Source organism: Eleutherodactylus coqui, chromosome 2, assembly GCF_035609145.1.
Source record: "Eleutherodactylus coqui strain aEleCoq1 chromosome 2, aEleCoq1.hap1, whole genome shotgun sequence".
NCBI classification, from domain to species: Eukaryota; Metazoa; Chordata; class Amphibia; order Anura; family Eleutherodactylidae; genus Eleutherodactylus; species Eleutherodactylus coqui.
The window spans coordinates 190,810,906-190,836,361 of NC_089838.1; the positions used below are offsets into that span (position 1 = coordinate 190,810,906).

General features: G+C 45.1%; 1 protein-coding gene across 1 annotated transcript in view; it reads right to left on the reverse strand.

Annotated features, from left to right (window-relative positions):
• Positions 1-24,944: 24,944 nt before the first annotated feature.
• The window catches only part of LOC136612038 (ras association domain-containing protein 6-like), a gene marked incomplete at its 5' end in the record, with an annotated part of 28,133 nt that continues 27,621 nt past the window's right edge, over positions 24,945-25,456 (reverse strand). The window contains one exon of the mRNA XM_066592105.1: positions 24,945-25,442. Coding sequence (XP_066448202.1) covers positions 25,367-25,442 — 76 coding nt within the window. The remainder of the gene's footprint in view (positions 25,443-25,456) is intronic.

The window sequence follows — 25,456 nt, forward strand, 5'->3', positions numbered from 1 at the left end:
AGGCACACAGTGGTTACTCTGCATATTAGCTGGTGGTCATAATTTGACTCTGTATATACTAGGTTCTTTTTTAGGCTGTGAAGTAACCTCATCTGTTTATTCCATTATTGTTAATATAATGGTAAGCTGTGGTCTGAGCCCTAGTAGTCTCACCTGACAGTCTCATTATGTCCTCTGTGATTGTACTGCATTATATCGTTTGCGCTGATTGGTCTGGAAGATCATGTGCGAGTGAACTCACACAGGGGACATTGACGCGTGTATCCATAGTGTAGTGAATCCCACTGAAAACTACTGGAAAAAATATCTACGGGTCTTCCTTTGAGTGTAGACTGTTCCAAAGCCTATTTTGGCCTGACTGATCCTTTGGATGGCACCCATGTGGTCCTCCTAGACATTATAAGCAAGTGAGAGAATGTTAATTTCTGAAACTATATTCTTATGTTGTCTAAGGAAGTTTGCTTCCTTCAAAAAGGAGAAAGAGAAAGGCTGATTGTTAACTACACTTCTTTTTAAATGAGATTCATAAGCATAACGTTTGGACAGATGTTTGCCTCTTGTCAAAAATCTGCTTCCTGCATGCTGTAGCCGTGTGATCGTTTTTTTACACCAAATTATGAACAAGACTCGGGATCCCCGCAGGTGACATTCTAAACGCAAGCTGCCTGGGCTGAACATGACTCTACTAGGCCCTTTCAGAGCCAAGAAAGTTCGAACCACGAGCAAAAAGTCCCTGCAGCACCTCCTGTGAACAACCTGCCAATGGCCTCTTTGTCCACCCAAGGTCCCTTTTCACCCACATACTTCGGTGTATTCCTCCTGAGGAATGACTTATTGTCACACCGAGGCATAAATGCATATGTCGCAATATATGATAGGCAAAACAGGTACAAGGATACACAGCAGACAACAAAGTTAGAAAAATGGAAAATGTTATACTAATAATACTGCAGCGAAAATGGATTATGCAACTTAAGAAATCAGTGGGGAAAGCACGTAAATTCTATAGTTCTGTTACACAAACATGATTATCACTAACTAGAAAGATTAACTGTTAGCATACACATACAATGCAATACCCAATGTTAATCACACTGCAATACACAACATGGATAGAACATGGGGTACTTCGATATAAACTAGTAAACCATTAATTTGCAGCTTACTGCACACAATTCATAGATAACCAGAGTAATAACTGCATCTGGGGGATTTACAAATACTTGAGGCAATTATCCGAAAGTCCCAGGCTTGTCCCCAGTAAAGTCTCAGTGTTCCACTAAGTGTTCAAGCCAAGAAGTAACTAGTATCCCAAAAAAAGTATTACATGACTAGAAGGCCTGCATAGTCCCTAGCAATCACTATATGTGTGCTTACATTTGACTTTTATTGAGGCTGACCTCACTTACAACCTGTTGCTGACGAACTCTTTACATCCGCTGATGATTTTTAATCTGTTTCACTATAACTCCATACTCTGAATCTTGCAGTTTATCGCAACAAGGGGCAGCCTCTGTAATAGTCCTCTGTAACAGCCACTGCTGCTTCAGCTGCTGCACTGTAGCCTCTTGTGGATGGTAGCCACCTGAGCCTGCAGTGTGCTTTCTTGCAGACTGTCACCTTCAGCAGTACTTCTCAGTAGCTCATGCAGTAGGATCTCAGCTGCACACAGACTCCCTGTGCTCTCTCAGATCTCACAGGGCTCACTTTCTGCACGTCTACTGGCTCTAATTCAGCAGCAGCCAGCATGCACAGTCTCTGTACACTTTGTTTCTACAGTTGGTTTTCTAATTTGTTCTAGTTCATTTTGCTATGAACATTTGGTTAGCTAAGGATTCTTAAGACACCAAGGACCATTAACGCAGATTACGAGCCTTGCATAGTTTGGCCAAAACATCAAAAATGTCAAATTTAGCTTTTTGACATAAAGCAGGCTGACATTCTTTAGTGAAAATAGACCTTTAAAGTGGTTATCAAAACTGGTGGTCTGGTGAGGAGAAAAAAACATTAAAATCAATGCCCCATATGTGTGGGCAGAAGAAGACGAAAAAAACAAGTTGACACATTTGAAGCACATAGTGGAGGCTTTTCGAGTTTATTATGGTAAACTTTATCATCTAAAGGATGAGGCACACGTAACTCAACCTAATAACGTGTCTATAGCAAACTTTTTCAAGGAGATCAAGCTCCCTTAAATGTCAGTCCAAGAAAAAGTATATCACCAGTAGCACTTGAAGGAATCCCCATAAGGGAGTGGCACAAATACGATGCAGCAGCCACCGGGACGTGAACACAGTCCCAAAAGTCCCATCAACAAAGTCAAGGTGGTAGCATCAATAGGTGCCAATAATTCAGACAAGTTTATACTCCCATAATCAAAACGAGTAATACAGCGACGTTTCGACCAGCGATTTGTAGAGATGAGCGAGCACCAAAATGCTCGGGTGCTCGTTACTCGGGATGAAAATTTCGCGATGCTCGAGGGTTCGTTTCGAGTAACGAACCCCATTGAAGTCAATGGGCGACTCGAGCATTTTTGTATTTCGCCGATGCTCGCTAAGGTTTCCATTTGTGAAAATCTTGGCAATTCAAGAAAGTGATGGGAACGACACAGCAACGGATAGGGCAGGCGAGGGGCTACATGTTGGGCTGCATCTCAAGTTCCCAGGTCCCACTATTAAGCCACAATAGCGGCAAGAGTGCCCCCCCCTCCCAACAATTTTTACTTCTGAAAAGCTCTTATTAGCAATGCATACCTTAGCTAAGCACCACACTACCTCCAACAAAGCACAATCACTGCCTGCATGACACTCTGCTGCCACTTCTCCTGGGTTACATGCTGCCCAACCCCCCCTGCATGACCCAGTGTCCACAGCGCACACCAAATTGTCCCTGCGCAGCCTTCAGCTGCCCTCATGCCACACGCTGGCCTCATGCCATACCACCCTCATGTCTATTTATAAGTGCGTCTGCCATGAGGAGGAACCGCAGGCACACACTGCAGAGGGTTGGCACGGCTAGGCAGCGACCCTCTTTAAAAGGGGCGGGGCGATAGCCCACAATGCTGTACAGAAGCAATGAGAAATATAATCCTGTGCCACCGCCATCAGGAGCTGCACACGTGGGCATAGCAATGGGGAACCTATGTGCCACACACTATTCATTCTGTCAAGGTGTCTGCATGCCCCAGTCAGACCGCGGTTTTTTATAAATAGTCACAGGCAGGTACAACTCCGCAATGGGAACTCCATGTGCACCCACAGCATGGGTGGCTCCCTGGAACCCACCGGCTGTACATAAATGTATCCCATTGCAGTGCCCTGGACAGCAGAGCTAACGTCAGATTAAATGCAGGTGGGCGATGGGATCTCATCCTGGCTTTCAGTTTCTGTCCTGTTTCTCCAACATAAAGACCCCCAACAGGACATTTACTGCACATGATCAGGTACACAACATTGGACGAGGAACATGTAAATGTCCCTGGGATCTTATAGTCCTGCTGTGTGTTGGGGATCCGTATGTCATGTTTAATGCAGGTGGGCTTCGGCCCACACTGCATGCCCCAGTCAGACTGGGGTTCTTTAGAAGTGGACACATGTAGTTACAACTCCGTGTGGACCGACAGCATGGGTGGCTCCCTGGAACCCACCGGCGGTACATAAATATATCCCATTGCAGTGCCCATCACAGCTGAGATACTGTCATGTTTAATGCAGGTGGGCTTCGGCCCACACTGCATGCCCCAGTCAGACTGGGGTTCTTTAGAAGTGGAGACATGTAGTTACAACTCCGTGTGGACCGACAGCATGGGTGGCTCCCTGGAACCCACCGGCGGTACATAAATATATCCCATTGCAGTGCCCATCACAGCTGAGGTAATGTCATGTTTAATGCAGGTGGGCTTCGGCCCACACTGCATGCCCCAGTCAGACTGGGGTTCTTTAGAAGTGGACACATGTAGTTACAACTCCGTGTGGACCGACAGCATGGGTGGGTGCCAGGAAGCCACCGGCGGTACATAAATAAATCCCATTGCAGTGCGCAGCACAGCTGAGGTAATGTCATGTTTAATGCAGGTGGGCTTCGGCCCACACTGCATGCCCCAGTCAGACTGGGGTTCTTTAGAAGTGGACACATGTAGTTACAACTCCGTGTGGACCGACAGCATGAGTGGCTCCCTGGAACCCACCGGCGGTACATAAATATATCCCATTGCAGTGCCCAGCACAGCTGATGTAACGTCAGCTGTAATGCAGGTGGGCAAAAAATTAATTGGATTACACTGTAGGCGAGGGCCCCAAAAAATTGGTGTACCAACAGTACTAATGTACCTCAGAAAAATTGCCCATGCCCAACCAAGAGGGCAGGTGAAACCCATTAATCGCTTTGGTTAATGTGGCTTAATTGGTAACTAGGCCTGGAGGCAGCCCAGTTAAAATAAAAATTGGTTCAGGTGCAAGTTTCGACGCTTTAATGAGCATTGAAACGTATAAAAATTGTTTAGAAAAATTATATGACTGAGCCTTGTGGGCCTAAGAAAAATTGCCCGTTCGTCGTGATTACGTTAGGTTTCAGGAGGAGGAGGAGGAGGAATATTATAAACACATTGATGAAGCAAAAATGTCCCCGTTTTTGATGGTGATAGAGAACGATGCTTCCATCCGCGGGTGCAGCCTACGTATTGCTTAGGTATCGCTGCTGTCCGCTGGTGGAGAAGAGAACTCTGGGGAAATCCAGGCTTTGTTCATCTTGATGAGTGTAAGCCTGTCGGCACTGTCGGTTGACAGGCGCGTACACTTATCTGTGATGATTCCCCCAGCCGCACTAAACACCCTCTCTGACAAGACACTAGCCGCAGGACAAGCAAGCACCTCCAGGGCATAGAGCGCGAGTTCAGGCCACGTGTCCAGCTTCGATACCCAGTAGTTGTAGGGGGCAGAGGCGTCACGGAGGACGGTCGTGCGATCGGCTACGTACTCCCTCACCATCCTTTTACAGTGCTCCCGCCGACTCAGCCTTGACTGGGGAGCGGTGACACAGTCTTGCTGGGGAGCCAGAAAGCTGTCAAAGGCCTTAGAGAGTGTTCCCCTGCCTGTGCTGTACATGCTGCCTGATCTCCGCGCCTCCCCTGCTACCTGGCCCTCGGAACTGCGCCTTCTGCCACTAGCGCTGTCGGATGTGAATTTTACCATCAACTTGTCCGCCAGGGTCCTGTGGTATAGCATCACTCTCGAACCCCTTTCCTCTTTGGGTATCAGAGTGGAAAAGTTCTCCTTATACCGTGGGTCGAGCAATGTGTACACCCAGTAATCCGTTGTGGCCAGAATGCGTGTAACGCGAGGGTCATGAGAAAGGCATCCTAACATGAAGTCAGCCATGTGTGCCAGGGTACCAGTACGCAACACATGGCTGTCCTCACTAGGAAGATCACTTTCAGGATCCTCCTCCTCCTCCTCAGGCCATACACGCTGAAAGGATGACAGGCAAGCAGCATGGGTACCCTCAGCAGTGGGCCAAGCTGTCTCTTCCCCCTCCTCCTCATCCTCCTCATGCTCCTCCTCCTCAACGCGCTGAGATATAGACAGGAGGGTGCTCTGACTATCCAGCGACATACTGTCTTCCCCCGGCTCTGTTTCTGAGCGCAAAGCGTCTGCCTTTATGCTTTGCAGGGAACTTCTCAAGAGGCATAGTAGAGGAATGGTGACGCTAATGATTGCAGCATCGCGGCTCACCATCTGGGTAGACTTCTCAAAGTTTCCAAGGACCTGGCAGATGTCTGCCAACCAGGCCCACTCTTCTGTAAAGAATTGAGGAGGCTGACTCCCACTGCGCCGCCCATGTTGGAGTTGGTATTCCACTATAGCTCTACGCTGCTCATAGAGCCTGGCCAACATGTGGAGTGTAGAGTTCCACTATGTGGGCACGTCGCACAGCAGTCGGTGCACTGGCAGATGAAACCAATGTTGCAGGGTGCGCAGGGTGGCAGCGTACGTGTGGGACTTGCGGAAATGTGCGCAGAGCCGGCGCACCTTTCCGAGCAGGTCTGACAAGCATGGGTAGCTTTTCAGAAAGCGCTGAACCACCAAATTAAAGACGTGGGCCAGGCATGGCACGTGCATGAGGCTGCTGAGCTGCAGAGCCGCCAACAGGTTACGGCCGTTGTCACACACGACCATGCCCAGTTGGAGGCTCAGCGGCACAAGCCAGCGGTCGGTCTGCTCTGTCAGACCCTGCAGCAGTTCGTGGGCCGTGTGCCTCTTATCTCCTAAGCTGAGTAGTTTCAGCACGGCCTGCTGACGCTTGCCCACCGCTGTGCTGCCACGCCGCGCGACACCGACTGCTGCCGACGTGCTGCTGCTGACACATCTTGATTGCGAGACAGAGGTTGCGGAGGAGGAGGAGGAGGGTGGTTTAGTGGAGGAAGCATACACCGCCGCAGATACCACCACCGAGCTGGGGCCCGCAATTCTGGGTGTGGGTAGGACATGAGCGGTCCCAGGCTCTGACTCTGTCCCAGCCTCCACTAAATTCACCCAATGTGCCGTCAGGGAAATATAGTGGCCCTGCCCGCCTGTGCTTGTCCACGTGTCTGTTGTTAAGTGGACCTTGGCAGTAACCGCGTTGGTGAGGGCGCGTACAATGTTGCGGGAGACGTGGTCGTGCAGGGCTGGGACGGCACATCGGGAAAAGTAGTGGCGACTGGGAACTGAGTAGCGCGGGGCCGCCGCCGCCATCATACTTTTGAAAGCCTCCGTTTCCACAACCCTATACGGCAGAATCTCCAGGCTGATAAATTTGGCTATGTGCACGTTTAACGCTTGAGCGTGCGGGTGCGTGGCGGCGTACTTGCGCTTGCGACGGCTGGACGGTGTGCTGACAGACATTGGTGGATGGGGCCGAGGACAGCGGAGGTGAAGGTGTGGGTGCAGGCCAGGAGACGGTAGAGCCTGTGTCCTGAGAGGGGGGTTGGATCTCAGTGGCAGGTTGGGGCACAGGGGGAGAGGCAGCGGTGGAAACCGGAGGCGGTAAACGGCCTTCGTCCCACCTTGTGAAGTGCTTGGCCATCATATGTCTGCGCATGCTGGTGGTGGTGAGGCTGGTGGTGGTGGCTCCCCGGCTGATCTTGGCGTGACACAGGTTGCACACCACTGTTCGTCGGTCGTCTGCACTCTCAGTGAAAAACTGCCAGACCTTTGAGCACCTCGGCCTCTGCAGGGTGGCATGGCGCGAGGGGGCGCTTTGGGAAACAGTTGGTGGATTATTCGGTCTGGCCCTGCCTCTACCCCTGGACACCGCACTGCCTCTTGCAACCTGCCCTGCTGCTGCCCTTGCCTCCCCCTCTGAAGACCTGTCCTCAGTAGGCGTAGCAAACCAGGTGGGGTCAGTCACCTCATCGTCCTGCTGCTCTTCCTCCGAATCCTCTGTGCGCTCCTCCCTAGGACTTACTGCCCTTACTACTACCTCACTGATAGACAACTGTGTCTCATCGTCATCATCCTCCTCACCCACTGAAAGGTCTTGAGACAGTTGCCGGAAGTCCCCAGCCTCATCCCCCGGACCCCGGGAACTTTCAAAAGGTTGGGCATCGGTCACGACAAACTCCTCTGGTGGGAGAGGATTCGGAACCATTGCTGCCCATTCTGGGCAGGGGCCCGAAACCAGTTCCTGGGAGTCTGCCTGCTCCTCAGAATGTGTCATTGTAATGGAGTGAGGAGGCTGGGAGGAAGGAGGAGCAGCAGCCAGAGGATTCAGAGTTGCACCAGTGGACGGTGCAGAACTCTGGGTGTTCGATAGATTGCTGGATGCATTTTCTGCCATCCACGACAGGACCTGCTCACACTGCTCATTTTCTAATAAAGGTCTACCGCGTGGACCCATTAATTGTGAGATGAATGTGGGGACGCCAGAAATGTGCCTCTCTCCTAATCCCGCAGCAGTCAGCTGCGATACACCTGGATCAGGAGCTCGGCCTGTGCCCACACCCTGACTTGGGCCTCCACGTCCGCGTCCACGTCCTCTAGGCCTACCCCTACCCCTCAGCATGGTGTATTACCAGTAGTGCAGAAACAGAACGCTGTAATTAAATGTGCCGCTTATTGGCCTGTGGTTGGAGGCTGACTTTGCTTACGGAACGCACAGCAGAGCTAGGAAATAATTTTGCGCAAGCCTGCTGTAACACTTAGCTGGCTGCGTATGAATTAGGACAACTACCCCCAGCACAGACCCAGTACACTGAGGACGGTCACAGGCAGCCCAAATAGATTTTTTTTCCCAAATGTTTTTGGAAAGGCCCACTGCCTATATACACTAAATATGTCTTCTCTCTCTGCGTCACCACTACTGGCCCTGGACTATGTAAAATAACTGCAGACTGTTGCACTGTGGACTGGAATACAGCGGTGATGTAACAGCCAACACAGAGCCAGGAAATAATTTTGCGCAAGCCTGCTGTAACACTTAGCTGGCTGCGTATGAATTAGGACAACTACCCCCAGCACAGACCCAGTACACTGAGGACGGTCACAGGCAGCCCAAATAGATTTTTTTCCCCAAATGTTTTTGGAAAGGCCCACTGCCTATATACACTAAATATGTCTTCTCTCTCTGCGTCACCACTACTGGCCCTGGACTATGTAAAATAACTGCAGACTGTTGCACTGTGGACTGGAATACAGCGGTGATGTAACAGCCAACACAGAGCCAGGAAATAATTTTGCGCAAGCCTGCTGTAACACTTAGCTGGCTACGTATGAATTAGGACAACTACCCCCAGCAGAGACCCAGTAAACTGAGGACGGTCACAAGCAGCCCAAATAGATTTTTTTCCCAAATGTTTTTGGAAAGGCCCACTGCCTATATACACTGTATATAGCTTCTGTCCCTGCGTCACCACTACTGGCCCTGGACTATGTAAAATTACTGCAGACTGTTGCACTGTGGACAGGAGGAATACAGCGGTGATGTAACAGCCAACACAGAGCCAGGAAAGAATTTTGCGCAAGCCTGCTGTAACACTTAGCTGGCTGCGTATGAATTAGGACAACTACCCCCAGCAGAGACCCAGTACACTGAGGACGGTCACAGGCAGCCCAAATAGATTTTTTTTCCCAAATGTTTTTGGAAAGGCCCACTGCCTATATACACTAAATATGTCTTCTGTCCCTGCCTCACCACTACTGGCCCTGGACTATGTGAAATTACTGCAGGGCGCAATGCTCTACACGGCCGATATACAAAAAAAAAAAAATGTGCAACACTGCAAAAAGCAGCCTCCACACTACTGCACACGGTTAGATGTGGCCCTAAGAAGGACCGTTGGGGTTCTTGAAGCCTACAATAACTCCTAACACTCTCCCTATAGCAGCTCCAGCATCAGCAGCACTTTCCCTGAGCTATGTCTGAATGCATCTGTGGCGAGCCGTGGGAGGGGCCGATTTTTATACTCGGGTGACACCTGATCTCGCCAGCCCCTCACTGCAGGGGGGTGGTATAGGGCTTGAACGTCGCAGGGGGAAGTTGTAATGCCTTCCCTGTCTTTCTATTGGCCAGAAAAGCGCGCTAATGTCTCAGAGATGAAAGTGAAAGTAACTTGAACATCGCGTGGTACTCGTTACGAGTAACGAGCATCTCAAACACGCTAATACTCGAACGAGCATCAAGCTCGGATGAGTACGTTCGCTCATCTCTAGCGATTTGGTCTTTATCAAGCTTTATTAATCTCAGATTGAGTTAGCTGTTGGTTTAGCATGGTAGCGTGCGCGTCTGACATTTTAGGGAGCCAAGGGGGCTGCATCAAAAGGTGCAAATAATTCAGACAAGTTTATTCTCCCATAATCAAAATGAGTAATACAGCGACATTTCGACCAGCGATTTGGTCTTTATCAAGCTTCATATGGCTCCCTAAGATGTCAGACGCGCACACTCCCATGCTAAAACAACAGCTGATTCAATCTGAGATTAATAATGGCGTAAAGGTTTCTGAAGGTGTTCTCCAACATAGTGCACTCAGATCAAATAGGCTTCATCAAGGGCCAGCAGGCCTTGGATGCAATGAGACGGATCCTCAACCACATGCACTCGGTGGAAGCCTCTAAAACGCCAAAAGTACTGCTAGCTCTCGATGCAGAGAAAGCCTCTGATGGGGTGCATTGGGGCTATGATTTTGAAACCCTGATGCAGTTTGGCTTCGGTGAGGGGTTGGTCCATACCATCCGGGCCCTGTATTCTCCGCCTACAGTGTGGATGGCACATCGTCTAAATCCTTTAACATCTATATATATAAAAATAAATGAATGTCTGTCTGTCTGTCCTTTATGCATTACTACACCATTCATCCAATCACCATGAAACTTTGGGAAGTTGTTGAGTACACTCCTGGGAAGATTATAGGCATAGTACAACTATCCTACGATAGGTGGCGCGCGTGCGAGCATCGTCAACAGTTATGCCCCCCAGACGTAAATCGTTCGATTTCCATCTCAAGCACGAAAGCAAAAGGCATTACGATCAACGGGATGAGTGTTCAACTACAAAATGATGCATCCACCGAACGTTTCGCAAGACAATTGCTGGATATTGAGAATGCTGCGGTATAATGAAAGCTGTGCTGTGATTGGTTGCTATTTCTTATACTGCTGAGGTAACATGAAAGCTGCGCTGTGATTGGTTGCTATATATTATACTGCTGAGGTAACAAGAAAGCTGTGCTGTGATTGGTTGCTATTTCTTATACTGCTGAGGTAAGATGAAAGCTGCGCTGTGATTGGTTGCTATTCCTTATACTGCTGAGGTAACATCAAAGCTGCGCTGTGATTGGTTGCTATATATTATACTGCTGAGGTAACATGAAAGCTGTGCTGTGATTGGTTGCTATTTCTTATACCGCTGAGGTAACATGAAAGCTGCACTGTGATTGGTTGCTATTCCTTATACTGCTGAGGTAACATGAAAGTTGCGCTGTGATTGGTTGCTATTCATTATACTGTTGAGGTAACATGAAAGCTGCGATGTGATTGGTTGCTATTTCTTATACTGCTGAGGTGACATGAAAGCTAAGCTGTGATTGGTTGTTATATATTATACCCCTGAGGTAACATGAAAGCTGTGCTGTGATTGGTGGTTATTTCTTATACTGCTGAGGTAACATGAAAGCTGTGCTGCGATTTGTTGCTATTTCTTATACTGCTGAGGCAATATGAAAGCTGTGCTGTGATTGGTTGCTTTTTCTTATACTGCTGAGGCAATATGAAAGCTGTGCTGTGATTGGTTGCTTTTTCTTATACTGCTGAGGTAACATGAAAGCTGCACTGTGATTGGTTGTTATTTCTTATACGGCTGAGGTATAATGAAAGCTGAGCTGTGATTGGTTGCTATTTTTTTATACTGCTGAGGTAACATAAAAGCTGCACTGTGATTGGTTGCTACTTATATTAATGAGGTTACACGAAAGCTGTGCTTTGATTGGTTGCTATTTCTTATACTGCTAAGTTAACATGACAGCTGCGCTGTGATTGGATGTTACTTTCCAAACTGCTGAGGTAGTATGAAAGCTGCGCTGTGATTTGTTGCTCTTTCTTATACTGCTGAGGTAACATAAAAGTTGCACTGTGATTGGTTGCTATTTCTTATACCGCTGAGGTAACATAAAAGCTGCACTGTGATTGGTTGCTCTTTCTTATACTGCTGGGGTAACATGAAAGCTGCACTGTGATTAGCTGCTATTTCTTATACTACTTAGGTAAAATGAAAGCTGTGCTGTGATTGGTTGCTATTTCTTATACCGCTGAGCTAACATGAAAGCTGTGCTGTGATTGGTTGCTATTTCCTATACTGCTGAGGTAAAATGATAACTGCGCTGTGATTGGTTGCTTTTTCTTATACTGTTGAGGTAACATGAAAGCTGCGCTGTGATTGATTGCTATATATTATACTGCTGAGGTAACATGAAAGCTGCGCTGTGATTGGTTGCTATTCCTTATACTGTTGAGGTAACATCAAAGCTCCGATGTGATTGGTTGCTATTTCTTTTACTGCTGAGATAACATGAAAGCTGTGCTGTGATTGGTTTACATATATATTCTATTGCTGAGGTGACATGAAAGTTTCCCTGTGATTGGTTGCAACTTCTTACACTAGTGAGGTTACATGAAAGCTGTGCCATGATTGGTTGCTATATATTATAGCGCTGAGGTTAAATGAATGCTGCGCTGTGATTGGTTGCTATTTCTTATATTGCTGTGGCAGAATAAAAGCTGCGATGTGATTCGTTGTTATTTCTTATACTGCTGAGGTAACATGTAAGCTGTGCTGTGATTGGTTGTTATAGATTATACTGCTGAGGCAACATAAAAGCTGCGCTGTGATTGGTTGTTATAGATTATACCCCTGAGGTAAAATGAATGCTGCGCTGTGATTAGTTGTTATTTCCTATACTGCTGAGGTAACATGAAAGCTGTGCTGTGATTGGTTGTTATATATCATACCACTGAGGTAACATGAAAGCTGTACTGGGATTGGTTGCTATAAATTATACCACTGAGGTAACATGAAAGCTGCGCTGTGATTGGTTGTTATCTATATATATAAAAATGAATGTATGTATGTCTGTCTGTCTTCGCAGCAACGTGCGACGGATAAGCTAGTATTAACTAAAACAAGGCAGGGATGCCCGCTGTCCCCATTATTGCTTGTTCTTATCACTGAACCATTGGCAAAGGCCATAAGATCGAACATTGAGATAAGGGGAGTCTCAATGAGATCACGTCAACACAACATAAGGTTATTCAGAGATGATATAATTGTGGCAGTAACTAAACCCCTCGTATTACTGAGGAAAGTCATGACAGTTTTAGACCAATTTAACACAATATCATTTTATAAACTTAATGTAGGGAAATCCCAAATTTTGGGTTTAAATATCTCCAAAGACTTTCAGCATACTATAAACACAGAGTTCCCTTTCAATTGGCAGGAAAAAGATATACCGTATATGGGGGTAACCTTAACGTATCCAATAACTAATATAGAAAAAGAAAACTTCCAACCACTTCTGACCTCCCTGCAAATGGAATTAGACTGCCTCTCTAAGATATGCAAGTCCTGGCTAGGAAAGGTAATGATATACAAAATGAAATTTCTTCCTAAAATACTATATATATCCCAATTCACTCTGATTAAATTGCAGAAACAATTATTTAAATTTATTTGCGGAGGTAAAAACCCCAGAATATCTTTATCAATTCTTGTCCTGCACAGGAAAAATGGAGGCGTGGATGTCCCCAATATAGAAGCATAATACAAATCAATCATACTTAATCAGATAAAATTGTGGCTTACCAAAAGGAGCAATGCCTGTTGGAAGACAATGGAAAAGAGTACCCTGCCGGGAGCCACACTTCAATCCCTATTATATGCAACGGCCCTAATAGCCAAAAATAATCTCTCTGGGGTAAGGGTGGAGACCCAAGGGATATCCGCTCCCATAAGAAAACACCCAGAAAAGGTCATAGGACCACACAGACATTTTTTCTCACCGTTTACAGTACAGAAAGCATTTTTCTGTTGCTTTTTGGCATATATATATATATATATATATATATATATATATACACAGTTAGGGCCAGAAATATTTGGACAGTAACACAATTTTCGCGAGTTGGGCTCTGCATGCCACTGCATTGGATTTGAAATGAAGCCTCTACAACAGAATTCAAGTGCAGATTGTAACGTTTAATTTAGAGGGTTGAACAAAAATATCTGATAGAAAATGTAGGAATTGTACACATTTCTTTACAAACACTCCACATTTTAGGAGCTCAAAAGTAATTGGACAAATAAACATAACCCAAACAAAATATTTTTTTTTCAATATTTTGTTGCGAATCCTTTGGAGGCAATCACTGCCTTAAAGGGGTTGACCCGCGGCGAAACGTTTTTTTTTTTTTTCAACCCCCCCCCCCCCCCCCCCGTTCGACGCGAGACAACCCCGATGCAGGGACTTAAAAAAAAAACGCTCAGCGCTTACCTTAATCCCCGCGCTCCGGTGACTTCTATACTTACCGGCTGAAGATGGCCGCCAAGATCCTCTTCCTCCGTGGACCGCAGCTCTTCTGTGCGGTCCATTGCCGATTCCAGCCTCCTGATTGGCTGGAATCGGCACGTGATGGGGCGGAGCTACACGGAGCTACACGGAGCCCCATTGAAGAAAGCAGAAGACCCGGACTGCGCAAGCGCGTCTAATTTGGCCATTCGACCATTTTAAACGGCGAAAATTAGGCGGGCTCCATGGAGACGAGGACGCCAGCAGCGGAGCAGGTAAGTGAAAAACTTTTTATAACTTCTGTATGGCTCATAATTAATGCACAATGTACATTACAAAGTGCATTATTATGGCCATACAGAAGTGTATAGACCCACTTGCTGCCGCGGGACAACCCCTTTAAGTCTGGAACCCATGGACATCACCAAACGCTGGGTTTCCATCTTCTCAATGCTTTGCCAGGCCTTTACAGCCGCAGCCTTCAGGTCTTGCTTGTTTGTGGGTCTTTCCGTCTGAAGTCTGGATTTGAGCAAGTGAAATGCATGCTCAATTGGGTTAAGATCTGGTGATTGACTTGGCCATTGCAGAATGTTCCACTTTTTTGCACTCATGAACTCCTGGGTAGCTTTGGCTGTATGCTTGGGGTCATTGTCCATCTGTACTGTGAAGCGCCGTCCGATCAACTTTGCAGCATTTGGCTGAATCTGGGCTGAAAGTATATCCCGGTACACTTCAGAATTCATCCGGCTACTCTTGTCTGCTGTTATGTCATCAATAAACACAAGTGACCCAGTGCCATTGAAAGCCATGCATGCCCATGCCATCACGTTGCCTCCACCATGTTTTACAGAGGATGTGGTGTGCCTTGGATCATGTGCCGTTCCCTTTCTTCTCCAAACTTTTTTCTTCCCATCATTCTGGTACAGGTTGATCTTTGTCTCAACTGTCCATAGAATACTTTTCCAGAACTGGGCTGGCTTCTTGAGGTGTTTTTCGGCAAATTTAACTCTGGCCTGTCTATTTTTGGAATTGATGAATGGTTTGCATCTAGATGTGAACCCTTTGTATTTACTTTCATGGAGTCTTCTCTTTACTGTTGACTTAGAGACAGATACACCTACATCCCTGAGAGTGTTCTGGACTTCAGTTGATGTTGTGAACGGGTTCTTCTTCACCAAAGAAAGTATGCGGCGATCATCCACCACAGTTGTCTTCCATGGACGCCCAGGCCTTTTTGAGTTCCCAAGCTCACCAGTGAATTCCTTTTTTCTCAGAATGTACCCGACTGTTGATTTTGCTACTCCAAGCATGTCTGCTATCTCTCTGATGGATTTTTTCTTTTTTTTCAGCCTCAGGATGTTCTGCTTCACCTCAATTGAGAGTTCCTTTGACCGCATGTTGTCTGGTCACAGCAACAGCTTCCAAATCCAAAACCACACACCTGGAATCAACCCCAGACCTTTTAACTACTTAATTGATTACAGGTTAAGGAGGGAGATGCCTTCTGAGTTAATTGCAGCCCTTAGAGTCCATTGTCCAATTACTTTTGGTCCCTTGAAAAAGAGGAGGCTATGCATTACAGAGCTATGATTCCTAAACCCTTTCTCCGATTTGGATGTGGAAACTCTCATATTGCAGCTGGGAGTGTGCACTTTCAGCCCATATTATATATATAATTGTATTTCTGAACATGTTTTTGTAAACAGCTAAAATAACAAAACTTGTGTCACTGTCCAAATATTTCTGGCCCTAACTGTATATATATATACCAAAAAGCAACAGAAATATTGATAAAAGCTTTGTGGAAAGGAGATGGGGGTAGTATGAGCGTGCATCTACATACCAGTGTAGAACACAAATGAGTTTAACCATTTAGATGCTAATTATCCACTAAGATATCTTCCTTCTTAGGAGGAAAGTATTTTGGATGATAGGTAAGTCAACATACTGTATATATGCATTGTCTGCCTTGTAATAAACTTAGAAGAGCATCATTGTCGGATGATATCAACTGTGTCGTGTCAGTGATTTGTGCAAACAACTTCTCATATAAGAAAGGGAATCTAATGATTTCCATAACAACTGTCACCCACTCATAGGGACAAGAGAGGCCTAATAAGAGGATTTATTTGTCCGATCGCTTAATTTCGAGGCCCAGATGATAGACCAATTGAAGAAACTGCAGTAGTGAGGTGAGTCATATGATTCATATGTACTATATACCTCCGCTCCATATATTATTTCCATATATTATTTCTTGCCTGTCTTAAGAGCTTTGGTCGGGTAAGTTAAATCCGTATATGGGTTCTTTGTATAATTTATAACCTTTCTCCCTTAGCAAATAAGAACCCTGATGTGTTTCATTGTACTGGCGAATGGCTGGGGGCTGTGTAAGGTTTGTTTGTGTGTTTATCCTGGGTTTCCAGTGTCTGATGAGGCATTGATGGTATGCTGAGCATAGTCTCAAAGGCTTTTATAAAATAGTTATTCCTAGCAAAGTTACAGATCCCTGCTGAATAACGGAAATGATCTAGGAGTAGCACGCTAACTATGCGGCGTATATAGGTCATTAAATGGATAATATAGGCAGCAAGCGGATGGATGTTGAAAAATGGTGCACAGCACTGCAGATTGTATTTGATATAGAAGAGAAAAAGAATGTGAACAAGTTGAAGAAGTTTGATGTTGATTACAGAATGTAACTCAGGAGGTAGGCTAAATGAGCCTTTCTGGAAGAATGTGATATCGGAAAAAAGAAAGGGCATTGAAATAAAATATATGTATAGTATAGTTATTTTATTTGGAGAATGAGGAGGTGGTGGCTTCTTCTGTTGTGGATGATGGGAAGTCAAATGGTGATGCTGCCCCTTCTGATGAGGCAGCACATGATGCGCTTGCTCCTATTGCTCTTATTGTGCCGGCCCCACCCCCATACAAGCCCTCTGGATGGACTTGTTGGCATTGCACACAAAGGAAAAAGGTGTGGCAAGATGCTTGCCTGTCTTGATAGTTCTCTTAGACACCACCCCTTTACCAGCGCCCAGTCAGGCCACGCCCATTGTGGCCATTTCAGTGCCAGGCATGGCCTGCGGCCATTTTAGAATCTGTTGTAACAATACCTTCGTCCACCGCCCAAGCGCCATCTTAGCTCTATAGCAGGCACAGTCTGGCTTCTCATCTCCCATAGATGTACCTTTAACCTAGCATCCCAATGCTTGCACTGGTAGTAGTGCACAACACCAATGATGAGTGCCTTCTCTGAATTGAATAGGAATATTCAGAACCCCTCCATCCCGTGTCCTCTTTGTCTTGATATGTTGCCTGTCTTAGGTGTTTGCTATAGGATAAGGTCAGTATGATACCTTTGGATATATAGTCATAGCAGTTCTAGATTTTAGGTATAAAGTCTAGAGGAATACGTATGGTCTCCATAATACAAGCGTCAGGTAGTGTCCGCACTGAAGGGATAGGTTGCTATGGGTGACAGTAGCACTGATAAGGATCAGGGATAGTAGGCAGCAGTGCAGACTTTTTCAGAGAAAGAAGGGATGATTACATAATGCAGATAGTCCTGGGATAAGACCGTGAATGAATAAAAAGTCTACAGTAGTATTAAATTAAGTTGGCAGGCAATGGCTTGAGTGCTAGCTCGGTGTGGTATGGTTAGCTTATAAATGATTAAAGAATGTTTTTCATTTGAATGTTTGGTTCTTGTGAAGCTGCTCCTTCCTTTTGCCCCCTTCTTTCCCCTCCACTCTAACAGAATTTGTTGTATATCAGACACACAGAGAAGAGGGGAGGGAAAGAATGTGACTGACCTTGTAATGTAGGAGTCTGGGAGGCTTGCGTAAATGAATAGAGACTTGTAATGAAGACAAATATGAATGAAGTGAATTACAGTGTCTTAGTATAAGCTTGTGCAAATAGGAAAGGTACAGGAATCTTAAGGTAAATTCTTTTTGTTATTTGTGTAAATCTAAGTTCTGTGATTTGTTTGCGGTGAGATAAATTGTTAAATGGTGTTACTGTTGTGTTTTTAGTGTGATAATGTCATGTAAGAGAAACAAATTGTTGATATGTGAGACCAGTGATTGTTCTTTTTTTGGGAAAAATATTATAATTATACTAAGGTAAGCTGTAGAATTCTAGAAACTATGAAAGTTTTCTTTATTTCCTTTCACCTTCTCTCCCTGAAAAGAGGAATTTCGGAGGGGGGGTTGTTAGGTTGAAGGATCGAGCTAGTTGTCTGAAGATGACGGGAGTGGTAGTAGTTGCGTAAAGTTTTATGCTATGCAGTAAGAATTGTGTGTAGAGAATTATATGGTTATTAATATTTATGAGAGAGAAAGACTTAACTACACAACTGGATGAAAGTTTAGGACAAGTGTTCAAGCTGTGATGAATGTAAAATGTGTGATGAAAATATTGACTGGGGATACATATTTCTCTTCCCTACGCATAAGACTCTACTGGCTGCTCAGTGTAGGATGTAAATTTCATCTACATTTTTGGTTTTTTTTTTCTATGCCTTTGCATATGTACGTGTCAGTGTACACTGCAGTTCTGGCATTATATTCATGAACTCAGAAGTCCAGGATAAGCAATAATAAACACCATGCTGGAATGAACTTCTTTGTAGATGAATGCCTTTGCAGTAAATCTTTCTGCTAGACTGAGTAGGAATTGCAGGGGGAAAAAAACACTACATTTTTCACACCCTGAAGATTGTGATCTATTTTTCTTCTCTAAACCCTGATAATACCAAGTCTTTCAATGTTGCTTATGGTGCACCATCTTGTGTTAGAAACAGTAGCAGCAGCTGGAACAAAGTTCTGAGATAGTTTTCAGTTTTCCTATGACAGTATTAGGCCCCATGATGTTCCAGTCAACGATGTCATAGGTTTAGCTCAAACTTTAGTTCACAGAACATCACTTTTGCCTATAGTGCGCTCTGTTCATGCCACTCTACATGTCAGCGCTGCAACACCCTCAACCCCACTACCTTGCTGCATCTGGAAAAGGAGGGAGAGGAATAATCATCTGATAGTTTTCCTTTCAGCTTGCTACAAATGACTACGCACTAGCTAATGGCTCAGGAGACAGGGGATTCAGTCATGTTGTTGATCAGTCATTAGACCAGCCTGATTTTACACTCTTTGTGGATGGATCGAGGTATGGTCAAGAAGGCAGGTTCTATACAGGTTATGTTGTGATTTCCTTATATAAAGTGGTCAGGGCCAAACCCCTTCCATCTCACATGTCAGCCCGGAAAGGCACATTGCGAGCTCTGGAAGAAGCATGCAAGCATGCCCAAGAGAACCCGGCTAACATCTACATGTACTCACGCTATTCTTACGGCATTGCTTATGACTACGGACCCATTGGGAGAGCGGGGTAATTCTTGAAAGCAAATGAAAAGGCAATTAAAAACAGAGAAGGTGTACAGGCACTGATGGAAGACCTCTTGCTGCCCAAGAGAGTGGCCTGAAAGCACAACAAAAGGCAACTCCAAGGATGGCACACAAAGAGGCAACTGGAAATCATCCGGCTGATCAGGCTGTGAAGAGAGCCACACAGAAGCCCAGACTTGATCCTTCAGGGGTTGGGGTGGTACAGGTGCCCAATCAGACATTACCCCTGGTGGATTACGACCCGTTGATTCAGTTACAAAAGCAGGCAATCAAGGGGGAAAAAAGAACAATGGGAACAAGGAGGGGCAGAGACACCTGGAGATAAATGGATGGTATCCAACAAGCTCTGTCTTCCGCAGGCCCCTATCCCATCATGAGTCCGACCTCCCATGGAAATACACACCTTTCAAAAAGAGCTATGACAGATGTAGTTGTTAGTCACTGATATGCACCAGGATTTAGCGTCACAAAGCTAAGTACACACAGGGCTGCCTGCTTTGTGCACAGAGCAATGTGGTTAGGTCTGTACAGACTCCCATGCAGTGCACCCCTCGTCCTGACTACACATTTCAGCATCTTGAAATAGACTACATCCAACTGTAGGTGGACAGGTACAAGGGTGGGCAGGTACGAGTACATTCTGGTCTGCCTAGACTTGTTTCCAGGGTGAGCAGTCTGGCTGACTGCATCAAAATGCCACCGCCAAGAACTGATATCTGAGGTGGTATACAGGTACAATGTAGCAGAGACAATAGAGAGTGACCAAGGCACTCCCTTCATGGGAGAAGTTATGCAGGAAGTAACAAAAGTATCAGGGGTAGAACAGGCCTATTATGCTACGTACCATCAAAGCAGTGGTAGAGCAGAGAGCCAAAATGGTACCTTAGAAACCACAATCCAGAAGGCCATGGCAGAGCTCAATAGATCATGGACTGAGTGCCTACCCCTGGCATTCTTCTCCATAAGATACACACCTAACAGAATAGGCCTCAGCCCGTATGAGGTACTTTTTGGGTCGGCCCCAAGGCTAGGATTGTATTTTCCACAATAACTCCGGATACAGCATGGTAGCTTGACAAACTATGCTATTGCTCTCACAAAATGCTTAACTAATGTATATTCTCGAGTGTTTGCTTCCTTTCCAGATCCTGATAGCTTAGAAGGAACTCATTTTTGTGAAACTAGGAGATTTGGTGGTTACCAAAAGACACGTGCGCAAAGCTCTAGAAGCCAGACTTCATGGTCCATAACAAGTGTACCTGGCCACCACTTCAGATGTTTAGCTGGAAGGACAAATCAAATTGGATACATGCGTATCATTGCAAGAGAGTCTTCCCACCATGATAGCCATATGCTTTCTCCTAGGTTGTTCAATCCCTGTTCACAACTATAGTTCCATAATGAAGCCTCTGAAAGGTCGAACTAGCCTCTCTAAAGAACTATCTCTAAACCCTTTGGTGACTAGTGGACTGATACTTGGAGCCACTGGATTTCATCTTTTGCTAGAACTTTAATGACTATTCTTACTACTATTGCTTTTATTGATTGCTGCATTATTCCGTGTCTTCAAGGATTCATCTCTATGACTATTGACAGAGCTGTCCCTTTTAGATTATAGCTACTGACTTTGATATTGAATTTGCTTTATATAAAATCTCCATTTCTACAGCACTATTCCAAGATACTTTTTCTTGTGAGCACTAGGGGGGCATCAGTCGGGGGATCTGGGGAAGTTGTGTGGGAATTCTGGCTTATGTCACTAGGGCATTTGTCCGTACCTGGCTAGCAGTTCTCATAGCTGCTTTAAGAAACAAAGGAGGGATTGTTATAGTAATAATATATGTATTCTATTATGTAAATGTTTCTTACATCAGCCTAGGCAAACACGTATATATATATATATATATATATATTATATTATATATATATATATATATATATATTGCAGTGGTGCAGTATCAGAAGGACCTGCAGAGGGTGCTAGTCAGGCAGTCTGATAGCTGGAAAGAGAAAGATAGGGTTAACACCTGATGGGTGTAGCAGGAATTAGGTGCATATAAGCCAGTTCCTGCCAGAAGCAAGGGAAAAGTTACAGCTTGGCAGTGCAGGACAGGCTGCAAGCTGGGGTCCAGTGAGGACAAGCAAAAGCCCTGAGGTTAACATGGACGACAAGCCTAACCTCACACCCAGGTGGGGTGTTTAGGGACTTTATATTGGACAAGCTGCATCGGTCACCATGTCTAATGGAGGAAGACGCTTTTTCAGATGCCCTAGGAGGGGTTAGTGACAGCACCCTGTGGGTTGTGAACCCCAAGCTATGTTGAACTGTGTTGGAGCCTGTTTTCGTGTGAGGTGCGCCACTTCCTGACTGTGTGGACGGTGATCCAGAGGCGACTAATCCCCGACTTGTCCCAATATGTAGATACTGGTATATCTTCCTTCTTAGTGGATAATTAGCATTAGCATTAACCATTAATTGGTTAAACTTGTTCATGTTGTACACTGGTATGTAGATGCAGGTTCATACTCTCCCCACATCCTTTCCCGACTAAGGAATGTATAGAGATAGCGGTTTCTAAACCTCCCCCCCATTCATATAGAAGCTACTAGAACAGTGAATACTGAATCTATTTTCATGTTCCTAGGAATTACGTATTTAGTAATAACACCCCTCAAAGTATTAACATATGTTAAACCATTAGCACCTGGAGCCAATCATGAGTTCGTATGATTACAGGGGGGTGGGGGGGGGGTGTATTTCTGATAATACAGAAGTGAACATATATATACATTGTCTGCCTTGTAATCAACTCAGAAAAGCATCATTGTCGGTTGATACTGAGTGTGTCACATGTCAGTGATTTGTGTACACAACTTCTCATATAATTCGGACCAGGCAATGAAACATGCTAAGAAATCTCTGATGATTTCCCTAACACTAGCATCTTGTCGATTTGCAGAGTGACATCAGATGTTGAAGAAAGAATGGAGTTGGAAGAGGAGGCTATGGGTTCATCCTCTAGTGTCACAACTGGCTTACAAAGGCCATTTCCACAATGTCTGTATCTCACTATTCCATGTGGAAGGCACTCTGAACCGATTTGGCTATGAATCTATCCTTGCAGATAACATAGATCCATACATGTTGTTCCAGCAAGACAATGTGACATGTCACAGGCCATCCGTGAGGCACACGGCGGTTACTCTGGTTCTTTTTTACACTTTTTTTTGTTTGTATTTCCCGCACCGTCGCTTACTCGCAGCCCATACACAATGTAGTTGCGTATGGGCTGCGGGTATATCCGCGAGCATGGAGCACAATGAGCTCTATGTTGCGGATATCCGCAGAAAAATAGAACCTGCTGCGTTCTCTTTTCTGCGAGTGGATTACACAATTCCAACCCACCAATGTGAGCGGAATTGTGTAATCCAATGCAATTGATCTGCGGATCACTGCGGATCAGACACATGCGGAATCCGTAATTCCTATCCGGTCATGTGAGACCAGCCTAAGGTAGATCGCTACCTTTTTATCACGTGACTGGCGAACGCTCAGCAAGGTCAATGCTCTAGGCTCTCGGCGACCATTGGTCACTGGGAGCAAGGAGATTTTACATTTCCTGGGCTCCCCGCCTCCTGCGCATGTGTCTGGTGTTTTGCCGGTGGTCGCATGTGCAGAATCCGGGAAAGTTCACGGAGGAGGATCGCTTTAGGGTGCACATACGGAGGCCTCCGGTAACAAGTTTCATCTCCTCTCACCGATCGCATCGATGAGGGGAGATGAAGCTTCACCTTTTTTTTAACTGTCACGTATTCGCTATTATCCATTGGATAACCGCAAACACGTGATCAGGAACCGCTCAACTGACGTCAGGTCCCAGAACAACGGGGACATCGCAGAGGACCCGAGGTGAGTATTTTCACCTCCCATCATGGATCAGATCCATGAGGGGAGGTGAAACTGGCACTTTTTAAAAACTTTTTCCAGTGGATAGCGGCAATCGCAGTCCCCGGTAACATCTACTGGTCTTGGAGGACCCGTGCACCCCGATCAAGGCGGGTGAGTACTTTCAGCTGCCCTGATGGATCCGATCCATCAGGGCAGCTGAATATCTAACTTTTTAAAAACTTTTTTTCACTGTATTGCGATCGGCGCTATCCATTGGATAGCGCCGATCGCAATGCCGGAGGGGACTGTCCGCAGCCCAGGATGGCAGCTCCATGCTGTCGGCTACCTGCGGGCACTGACAGCATGGAGCTGTCACGTCCTCAGCCAAGAGGGCTTTAATCCTGAGAGTGTGTATGTTTTTACGTCCTCTAGGAATAAAGCCCACTTAGTGAGGACATAAAAAGGCAATGGGGCCGTCACTAAGGGGTTAAACGAATTTTCCAGCCCAGTAATATGGATGACCTGTCCTTAAGATAGGTCATCAATATCTCATTAGTGTGGGTATGCTGCATGCAACTACTACAGATCAGCTGTTCATAGAAGTTGCAGTGCCTGGATGAGCGCCGTATATTTTAAAGAGGCTGTTCCTGGCATAGAAGCTCAATTCAATTCACTAGAACTTCTCCAGGTCCTTAGCTGCCAGTGACAGCTGGGAACCAAACCTGCCCTTGCTAGATTGCAGGAGCTTTAATCCTGTGCCAGATTTTTACCATCGGCCAGGTTTGAAGCCCAGGACCATGCACCATAAATTTGGTCCTTAATGGGTTGATACTGGCCTAATTACTGGCAACACAAGTAATATTACCTTATGAAACAGAGTGGGAATTGGATGGTTATAATGCTTATATACAGTTCTCAGTTAAGGCTATCATACAGTGCTTAGTTAATTTTGCACAATTCAGTACCACAGTACAGTATAAACATATATACTACATACTGTATATTACAATTATACATAAGCTTGCAAATCTTCAAACACCTAAATATACATGCACATATACCTAAATGTGATTGTTCCCAGCCAGAGAAACCACGTAATCTTGTAGATATGATACCTTTCAATGGCTAACAAAAATACATGATATAATAGCGAGCTTGCAAACCTCTCGGGCTCTTCGTCAGGCTAAAAACGAATAGTCCGAGAGGTTCACAAGCTCGCTATTACATCATGTATTTTTGTTAGCCATTAAAAGGTATCATATCTACAAGATTACGTGGTTTCTCTTGCTGGGAACAATCACATTTTGCTCTACTTGCTAACACAGTACCAAACCTTTATTTTCATATACCTAAATGCATGCACATACAAATAAATATACTCTCATAGTAATATGGGCTATCTTCTAGTTGGCACTCCTTCTCTCCTCCTCCTAACAGGCATCGGGACATGCTCTCCATTTACTGTTGGCTTCCTGCTCCACTATACCCTGCAGCACATGGAGCCCAACCTGAGGAGCTTGCTCTTTTTTCTTCAAGAGACCACAACTCTTCCTGTCAAGGAACGATCCAACTTCCCCTCTCATCTCAAAAATAAAATACACTCAACCACGAGATTAGAGTTTATATTTTAAGGCTGACACTCTCTATTATGGTTACTATAAACGTTGAGGTTTACATTAAAGATCCTGGAAAGAATAGTGACAATTTATTTCTAATCAGACACACTTTAAATACATAATCTAAGTGTTCCAATTACTTGGCTATGTCCACTTAATGCTACATTATCAGTCTCATTGTTGACAGCATATAATGTGTGACAGTTAGCATTTAAATATATCTTATGAATGAGTAATAAATTATGAACTTGTTATGACTGATGACAACTCAACTGTCACGTTGTGTCGTCCGTTGTTAAGTATGAGCTTCTAGCCAAGAGAATAATTGTTCTCAAAAGTCTCTTCTCATCTATAACATCAATAGTTTCATTGTCATCATCCAGTGCAGTTTTATAAAATAATTGTGATTTCATTATACTGTAGTTTCTGTCTTTTTAGTAGTTTTTGAATGAATGTACTGATGTAATATAGCTTTCTCATTAACGTATCTGAAAGAGAAAAA